Below are 10,252 nucleotides of genomic sequence, written 5' to 3'. Positions count from 1 at the left end.
ATTAAATATACAGATTTATTAAAGAAAGTATTTGTCTGTTATATGTATCTGTTATATCTGCTATAATAATTAAGTTATATTTTAATAAGTATATACAATCCCCCATAATTATTATGAGGAGTATTATTTCGATAATAACTATGTTGATTTAGTAAATTGAAAATATAATACATAAGGGGAAATAACAGACCAAATTATATTTTTAATATACGTTATATTACTCTATTTTAAAAACATAATGTAAAATGTATGTTAATGGCCAACACAGTTGAACTTATTATTACAAACATATTGATTTATATCCACCTATAATTTGTTTCGTAATGTATATAATGTCATAATATATAAAGATTAATATAAGTTGTACGTTAATTTTCAGTTCAGTTAATATTAAAAATGTTTTATTTGTTTAAGTATTTTATTTTTATCTTTTATAGAAGTATGAGTTAAAGCAGTATAATTATGTTTCGTTTTAATAAGATAATGGTATCAAAATATAAATGGATAGTAATGTAGAAATATATATATATATATATATATATATATATATATATTTATTTATTTATTTATTGATGATTATTGATGATAATTATTTGAATATTATATAATTTAATAACGAACTAAATTTAACATTGATAAAAAATAAGGATATATGTTATAAATTTATAAAAAATATGAAGTAATTTTACAAGTTTAGTTCAGGAACCCATACTCCACCAATAGTCGTCTTTCGTAGTTGATGGTTTTTCTAGATCCTCGCGAATAAACTCTTCTGCTATATCAAACTGCTCGCCTATTTGTTCCTCTGTTAAAGAATCTTTTTGTTCCGAGACCTGTGTTTCGATCCACAACAGGTCGGGATTATCATCGACCTTGTCGTATTTTTTGATCATTTTTTTCTTTCGAGATGATGGCTGCTTTACTGCAGCAGCATAAGTAAATGATGCTGCTTGCTCAGTACTATTGGTTTGTGGTAAGGCTGAAACTGGCGATGTTGGCATCTTCTTGCGGCGTCTTTTACCTACAGTTTTCTGAAAACCGCAGCAAGGCCACTGAACATCATACTCATTATCTTGTTCTTTTAGTGGTAACTCTTCAACAGTTTGTGTTGAAGTGTTTGATATTAAACTTTGATTATATCCTAGTATAGAACTATATGACAAATCCAAGTTAGTGTTTTCACTCAAATTTAAGTCATCCCATAAGGGTTTCAATGATCCAATAATCTCTTTACAGCGCCATATTTCGAGCATGCTGCGATCTTCCGTTTGTGTGCTTTTATGAGAGCTCATTCTTCGAACCTGATATGCATCAGAACGTGACTGGATCACTGCGATAGTGGTCAATGGGATGTAGAGGGGCAAATTTACTTGATGCAAGATTAATGAAAATGTAGGCATGTGATCTAAAGAAGCGGTGAAGTATCTGCGATTGAGTTCGGTGGGAAGAAGTTGCAACAGCTGTGGGAACTGAGTGCCGTAGGTGTCATAGCTAAATGGACTTGGTTGAAATAGAATGCTGTAAAAGGCCGGGTATGATTCGTCATGAACGCTGTACCTAAAACAATATTGACCAAAATTAAATAAAATTGTATAGTGACAGGTTTTAGTCAGTGAGATTTCTCAAAATTAAAATTATAACGCGATTATTACAAGGGTACAAAAATGCCAAGTGGTGGAAGGGTATAAAGAATAACAAAGCAGGCATACATTATATACAACATTTAAAATATGGTTTAAGTTCTTTAAAGTATGATTGTTTTCAGCTTATTTTCAATGCCGACGCATTTTTCGGATATTATAATATAGTTTATAATATATTTTTTGATAAATTTTTGGCCATTTTGAGTGTGCTCACTAAATCTAAAACTAAATCGACAAGTTTGATCGTCTGGTAACTACAAAATTTTATCAGTCATCAGCCTACTACAGTAAATCGATGGATAATAAAGTATATAGTATTTATCAATAGTACAGTTACGAACTGACGATTCAGAAAACGTCATATTTTTGGGATTTAGGAAAGTACTTGGAAGTACTAAACTATGCATATGCGTCTTCTAAAATTAATTCATTTGCTTTCTACGAGAGTGTGTGCATCATGTTTGACGATAGCATCGTATATTACATTGGGTGAGTTACCTATTAATTTATTGTCGATGGTTCTGTTGGAACCACATTTGTAAGTATTTCCAAATAACTATTTTCCATACGGGCATTAATTATTTGTGGGTTTAATAATAAAACTAATTAATTCAACTTCTTACTATCTTGACCATCATTTCTTATTTATTTGTCTTTTTGTGGTCTCTGGCATGTTAGCTATTATAATTTTTTTAAGTGAAAGAAAGCAATCATTTGAAAATATTGCTGAAACTGATTTACTGTTGCTTATTCTATAATAATACACGTGGTTTAATTACATTTAAGAATTAATGAAGAGCATTTTCAATAGTTTAAGAGCGATAGTTTGTTAAAGACAAATACTCAAAACAATTATAAAAGATTATTATAGATTTGAGTTGATATGTTTAAGTAGAGTGTTGAAGAAAAAAACAACAAAAGTCTGGTTGATTTGAAAAAACACAAGGACTTATTTGTACTTCCAATATTTCTTTTATTCAGTATTAAGTTATAAGATATTGTTATTGATATCGGTAAAACCGTATGAGTATTGGGATAAATGTTCCAAAAGTGATGTTTTAGATACAGTTAAGGAATAATAAGGAATAACAGAACATGGCTATCTAGAACTGGTTATTTTAAACTCAGAATTAATATGCAGCGGAAGTGTGGAAGAAAAGCAGTAGAAAGATGCACATTTGCATTAAACTATAAGTTTTTCACAACTCTACTTAGATCTTAACGTGATTCGAATTAATCAGACTTCGAAAGAAGGCAAACCCTTGATGCTCGGTTAGCGGTAGTGTCTCGGACCAGACATTTGAATATCTTAACGTTTCATGAGCTACAGTATCGATAGTAATTAGAGCATACGGAAAACATGGTAAAATATAATTCGCGAAGAGGACAAATGGGCGAAATATAAAACTATCCCGACAAGAGTGACAGCAGAACTCAACACGTTAGTAATAAACAATCTTTAAAAAGAGTATTTCGTGGGAAATACCACGACAAGATAGAGAAGTGATGCAATGATAATAAAACCTATAATTATGGGGTTTGGTCCGATGAATCCTTATTTCATTCATTAATATTCTATTCAAGACAGTAGTGACACACGTCATCAATATGTGCTTGTCGAAATTTGTAAATTCGCTTTACAGTCAGACAATATTTTAATTCTCATTTTATTAATTTTTTTTTATTTAATCTCATTCTATTTAAAAATATATAGAATGCTGACATAAATAAGACAAAAATATATTTTGACAAGTTTGAACATGTAACCGAATGAGTCTGTAAAAGTCGTTCGTGTGTGTTAGAGAGGTAAGCATTTTTACTGTTAAATATTAATTGCTGTGGTTTTATTGAAAATATTTTTGGCGTGTTGGAGCTGCACTGAATATTAGTACGGGCACGGCCACTAAAATATCTCAAAAAATAAAAAACACTATAACCTTAAATTCACCAAAAAGAAACTGCCTTATGCGACACGGGTGACGAATCAAGATCAACTTGATGTTAGCTATATCAGATATCAAATATACAAAATGTATAAAAACAGTAAGTAGTTTTTTCAATCGAAACATAATTTAATACAATTACTTCAGAGAAAATTGATTGTCTGGAAAGTATCCATAAAAAGCTGAAAGATATGCAGCTATTTGAGAGATTTAGAACATCTTTTCATACACTGTTGGGTAATATAGGATTTAAGTGGTGCAAAGATAATCCACAAAGAATTATTATATCAATTTGTACATTTAGATGTGACATGGATATTTCAGAATGGTACATTGGGTCACTCATGGCAATATTGTAACAGATATAGGGTAAAGACAACAAAAGTTGATGGAAAAAGGCAAAAGTCGGAATCACTATAGATTAGATTTTGTTAGTCATAACATTTAAATAATTCATTGCAGACATATAATTCTATATGCTGGAAATAAGAATGCTTTTATTCCTGGTGCATAATTAGTGTTTTAGTGTGCTCTAAGTCCAACGGTGACTACCATGGATAAATGAACCATAACTTGTGTTTGCATTAATTTGACAATCAGCTTTTAAAGAAATTCGAGGAACAATCAGTTATTCTTATGGACAATGAACCGTATTATAGTGCAGAGGTGGAGAAAATCCTAACAAGTGCATCAACAAAGGCTGCAATGGAGAAAATGCTTAAAGTGCATAAAATAAATTTTGAAGAAATTATGTTTAAAGAATGATCTATTTAAAATTGTTACTAGGTAAATATTAATGAAATATTGAATTGCATTTTCTCTAATTTACTTTTTTTTAGAAATAAGAGATGGTTATAACAAAATTACATGGTAAAACATATTGTCGAATGTTATGGGCACAGAGTATTACGTCTTCCTCCCTATCACTGCATACTTAATTAAATTGGGCTGATATGGGGTATTGCAAAGAATAATTACAATAGACATTCTGGTCATGAAGGATATTCAAACCAGAGCTTTCAGTATTTATGGAAAGAAGTATTGTCGACAATAACATCTTCGGTTTGACAAACGGTGCAATCGTGAGCAAGTTTTTGATAGGGTGGAAATAAACAACTTAGTTATTTACTTGAGTTGGGATTCTGAAAGTGACAGTGATTGAATAAAACTTTATGAATGTTGGTGTATGATTCAGTTTTGGCAGTTGACGGGACGATGAAAAAGGGAAAAAAAGAAAAATTGTATTATAGAGTGTGAGAGCTTTATGTGCATGTGTGTTATTGTTGTGAATATTTTTGAACGATTGGTCAAAATATGTGAGGAGAGAAATAATACTAACTGTTTTGCAGATATGGCAAATGGATTAAGGAAAATACGGTGATTGAATCTAGTTTCATCAAGAAAGATGGATACAGGTAGTAACAGGACAAACTAAAGAGAAATACAGTAATATCAAAATGACTCTACAAAGAGTAGTATCGAAAGAAACATGAACTAAGCGTAAAAGCTAAATATGCTATGTAAAAATGAAAATAAAATACATTACTCAGATATACAATGGTAGTTAATTAGGTTGATTGGGCTTTCGGGGGATACCACTACATAAAAGAACGCTCCTAGAACTCTACCTATACTAGTGGGGAAAAATGTTAAATGTAAATTTAATAAAACAACTCTAACCTATAAATTGTTGTGGCTGCATAATGAAATGTAATTTTATGTTCTTCGAAAATATATGAATTAGATGTACTGTAATTTTAAAATAAATTATATTAGCAATATTAACATATTTCTTTCATTATTTTATTTGAATTAGAATTTTGTTATATGTCAAAGTCAAAATATACTATATCTCAGAGTTGATGCGACGTATTGACTTCCTTAATTCAGACCATGTGGGCTCACTACTGTTTTTAATAGGATATACGTTGTTTCTTACAAACGGTCGAGTTGATGTTTGGAAAACTCATGGGTTTTGTTAAATTGATTTACTGCTGCTAAACATAGTCATATTTCAAGATGATAACATGCTCATATATACTGACAAAAAGATTTACTCTTGGTTAGAGTAGCATCAGAATATCAAACATTATTATTATTATCTGGGAATTTTTCAGCACAATAGCGAAACCTCTATATAACTGAATCGTTAGTCAGAGGTTCAGAGCAGGGAATGAGAAGTAGATTTTCATCTCCAACATCACTAAAAAATTGGCCAATGTTTTGGTACAATAATGGAACAATATTGCGTTGGGCATTCCGTATCTACCTATTCAGATACTCAACGAATCTATTCCGATAAGAATTTCATGTGTTTTAAAATCAAATGGAGGTTTAATACTTATTATTTATGTCTATATGTTAAGTGTTCATATTATTTTGTGCATCCTTTGTATATATGAGAATGTATATGAAAATTATTTTTCACCTCCACAAAAACTGACATTAACATACCAATTAAAGTCTATTACATTTCCAACTCGTGTGCATACATTTTCTTTGTTGTTTTATTGATAGTGAAAAAACACCCTCCGGCATTTTAAGGATCATATCGCACGCACTTGCGTGCTTGCTAGAGAACGATACTGAACACGAGCAGCAGATATCGGCTTTGTAACTTAACATTTCATTTTTCATATCTGCCACCAGCGAAATGAGTTCCGCTAGTTTTCATAGTAAAGTTGCTACTAAAGTGGAACCGGAAAACATGGAAAATTGTTACTTCGTCTTACTTTTACTAGAAATTGGACATACTAATTAATGGTATAAAGTCCTTATAGGAAGTACTTATGTTATATTGTTGAACAATTATTTTAAATTTTATGAAAAATAGTAGAACGTATTTATTTAAATATAGGCATATATATCTTAAAATACGTCATATCGGAACTACAGGCCTGCCAACAAAACACCCAATGTACGTCATAGATGACGTCGAATATTGTGCCAAATGCAGTTTGTAAAAATGTTAATTTCATTTCAAACTCGGAGCGTCTTTTCCATTTTCGTTTTATCCTAGTTAAAAGGAGACAGAATGCTGCCTGATGCGCCTGAACATGTTAACGAATCAGTTAACGTATAAAATTTGATTTGTGTTGGTAATGATCGATCATGTTGCCAAATATCTGCGATTTTCTTTAAAACTTTAGTGATAGAGGAGTTATTAGCGGATATGAGTTAGCAAACGTTAAACGCCGTGAATCAAAATTGATGGGATAATATTACTACGTGCTGACATCATAAAAGTTTATTGAATAGGCCATATATGTGAATATAACATGATATCAAGCTGAAACTTTAAACATAAATAGCATGTTGCTCAACAGTTTTAAAAATGGTTAGTTGCAAATCAACAAGTCATTTGAGAGATATTTAATTTTTATTTTATTAAAACATATAATAAGACTCTTGGGTTTTTGTTTTACTGGGCCTTATTATTTTACTTACATTATTAGTAATTTACTGTGAACGTAACCAAACCAAGAATTTAAAGTAATCTTTATTTCTTATATTGAATGTATGCCAACTTTATTTACCGAGACACAATTGTCGAAAGCAACATTTTGAATAGGTCTTAAAGCATTTATATTATTCGGTTTTACTATTCTTAATCTAGTCAAAACAAGATACTCGAATCCGGTTTTTTATTTTTAGAAAAGCCGGAAGGACAACGGAGGTAAATCAACAAAACGGGGCATTTGAACAAGCATATGAGTTGAATTTTTGAAGTCCAATATTATCAATTTTATGTGAAAATACAGATTATTATCGCGTAAAGAGCAATATTTGTGGACATATTTTTGGCTTCGTTGGGCGAATGACTTTACGCGTAGACAACAAATCATGAACAAATAATATTCTTTATATAGTAACAATTATAACACTCAAAATAATTTTAATATTTTATCGGATTCCCAATTTGTAAAAATGAAATCTATATATTTTCATATACCACAATACAAGTTGAAACCTAATTAGAATAATTAGTAGGAATCATATTATTTGTAATTTAAAATTATTTAAAATACATATAATATACTTATACTATAGAGAGAATTGGGCGAATTTATAACTATTATATTCTTCCAATGTTATTAAAGGGCTACTGAAAGTTTTTATATACTCAACCTATAAGTTAGTAAATGGAAAATTGTTATATAGAAATATGTCAAAACAGTCAAATTTAACAGAAAGAATCAAGAACCAAACTCTTTCACAGTTTGCATAGTTACTAATACATATCGATGATCAAAACACGTGCAAAAGGACTATTATAAAAGGGACCATTATCTTTTTATTATTAGCTAAAATATCAGGTTTACAGAAAATCCACAAATATAGACAAATATATTCAGGCCATGCTACTATCCATCACTCTCACTATTTCTTAATATTATTCATCTTAATTTCTTTTGTTTATGTATCGTCAGCACATTTGAGTTAAGTTCTTAAGATAACGAAGTCACAAGTATCTTGCTCAAAATGGATGCAGCTTAAGGTATATAATCTTCTCCAAATGAGCTATAAGATCGAATTCTCACTAAATATAAAAAGGATAAAACAAAAAAAAACTTAACTCCATCGATAAAAGCTTAAATGCTTTAAAATATTTTACTTGAAGCTAAGAATTCAGAAACGTATCAATATATTGTAAAATATAATCAATATGTTCTTATCTATTGTAAAATCTATCAAATCATGTGACAAATCGTTCTACAAATCGGCTAGAAAGTAGAAATAACAGTTTCACAGCTCCAAAACTAATCATGTCAATGTTATGCTGCCGCGAAAAGAGAGAAACCTGTATTCAATTCCTCTAGTAGAACCAGCAAAATAACTCAGTTTCTATGTCGATAATCTTGTGATCTTAGAAAATAAGTTGATCAGATGATACTCAAAACTAAACAGCTGCACTAATTAGATGAAACTTATATAAGAACGAGTTAGGACTATCCAAATTAAATTAATCAATATCGAATAGATTGATTTATCATTTAGCAATAAAGCATTAATTCAGCATAAGTAAATTATTTAGAAATATGGAATTGTATTAATTCATCAATACTACTAGTGATTCAACGCTGTCAAAACAAAGTTTTTCAAATAATTGCCACTGCTTATCATTAACTGACCGATGAAGAATTGTTTCACCTTAAATTCAAACAGAAAAAAGATCACTAAGTCATTGAAAAATGGAAAAAGTAAAGTTACTGAATATCGTTAATAAAATCATAAGTTTTGGAAGGAACTAAACCAGACGAATTCTATATAATATACAATAATGTACAATATTTTAGATTTTCTTTACAAGTTAGTGCAATTTAGTCCTAATTTGAGAAATAAAAACAAATGTAATTATCCAGCACTTGTCTGGCTTGCCAACTTATCTAGATATAAATAGTAATACATCAATTATAATCAAGATGTATTATTTAGAATTAACTGATTAATTAAACAAGATTCTGATTTCTTTTAGTCTCAATTAAAACTTAGTATATTTCTTTGCAATATATGACTTCAAGTCCCTATATGGATGGCCTGTATTTCTAGTCCATGTATTGTAGACGAATGTACAAAACAATTGGTATAAAAATAGGTTACTTAGATTTGAGTACTCAGTATATCTAATAAAATGTTTTATATTTAAGAAAATACAAAACGTTTAAATTACTACTATTAAATATTTTAAACCATTACCCTTATTAAGCTAATTTACTAAAATGCCATGGAGTTTCTCCAAAGAGAAGTTCAAAGGTTAACAGGACTAGCTCAGGCTAATTATAAATAATAACTTGAAAAGACTGATATATGCAATTATTTTCAGTGAAGTTTTAATATGACACAACATAAGCTATAACATGGTATTAGTAAACATGAATATCCCTTCAAATTCACATATTGTATAACTTCAATAATCAAGAAATGTCATACATCAATGAGAGACGGATGTATATAAATACAATGAAATGTTATATACTCTATATTATTTTTAAAATTGTTACCATAAAATTCGAATTGGCAGTTAAAATAATCATTTACGTATTTATAATACACATTTTTACTAAATTTTCTAGGATATATACGATATAAACATAACATTCTAACAACTGTAACAGTATCATTTAAAATGTATTCGATCTAAAGTTCATATGTAATTTAACCGAGAAAATTCCAACCTTAAGGTACCCGTTTACATTTTCCCAACTATATACCACTTTCATATAGTTGCGAACATGTAAACGGATATCTTCGGAATGACCGAGGAAAAAACTAAATAAACAAACCCTGTTGGGCCTTTACCTGCTGTAAATGGCCACGCAAATGGCCTGTTGCTGGTTAATATTCAGATTTTCATCTTTTTTCCTTCTAGGTCGACCCCTTTCAATTTTCTTATATTGAAATGTTAATTTCAAATTCAACAGGTACCCCGGCATATCTCCTGTTACTGGTATTACGTCGATGTCCGAGTCCTGGAAACTAAACTTGTAAATCTGACGATTGACAAAACCGATTACTTACGACTATCTCTACAATACCATGTTTTGTGGAAAAAATAATAGAATTATCAAGCTGAATGTTGTCTAAATCGATCCAGTGATGATTTTGTTGGTAATGGCGACAGGAAATAGCATATCGAGCACAAACGCATATAGATTCTTTTCTTAA

The 10,252-nt window shown here is 29.9% G+C and overlaps 1 protein-coding gene across 1 annotated transcript; it reads right to left on the bottom strand.

The window, feature by feature from the left end:
- Positions 1-666: 666 nt before the first annotated feature.
- On the bottom strand, positions 667-10,050 carry LOC143198675 (uncharacterized). The gene is made up of 2 exons (XM_076408031.1): positions 9,887-10,050; positions 667-1,557 (listed from the first exon to the last, which is right to left on the bottom strand). The coding sequence occupies exons 1-2, from the start codon at positions 10,018-10,020 to the stop codon at positions 699-701; spliced, it is 993 nt and encodes a 330-aa protein (XP_076264146.1). The 5' UTR covers positions 10,021-10,050; the 3' UTR covers positions 667-698.
- Between the last annotated feature and the right edge of the window lie 202 nt (positions 10,051-10,252).

This window comes from Rhynchophorus ferrugineus, unplaced genomic scaffold (assembly GCF_030347505.1).
Source record: "Rhynchophorus ferrugineus isolate W39M unplaced genomic scaffold, kcgeb_rfMv2 rfM6, whole genome shotgun sequence".
Taxonomy (NCBI): domain Eukaryota; kingdom Metazoa; phylum Arthropoda; class Insecta; order Coleoptera; family Curculionidae; genus Rhynchophorus; species Rhynchophorus ferrugineus.
Note: the sequence above shows the minus strand (reverse complement) of the source record. Positions and strands in the feature narration are given on the sequence as shown.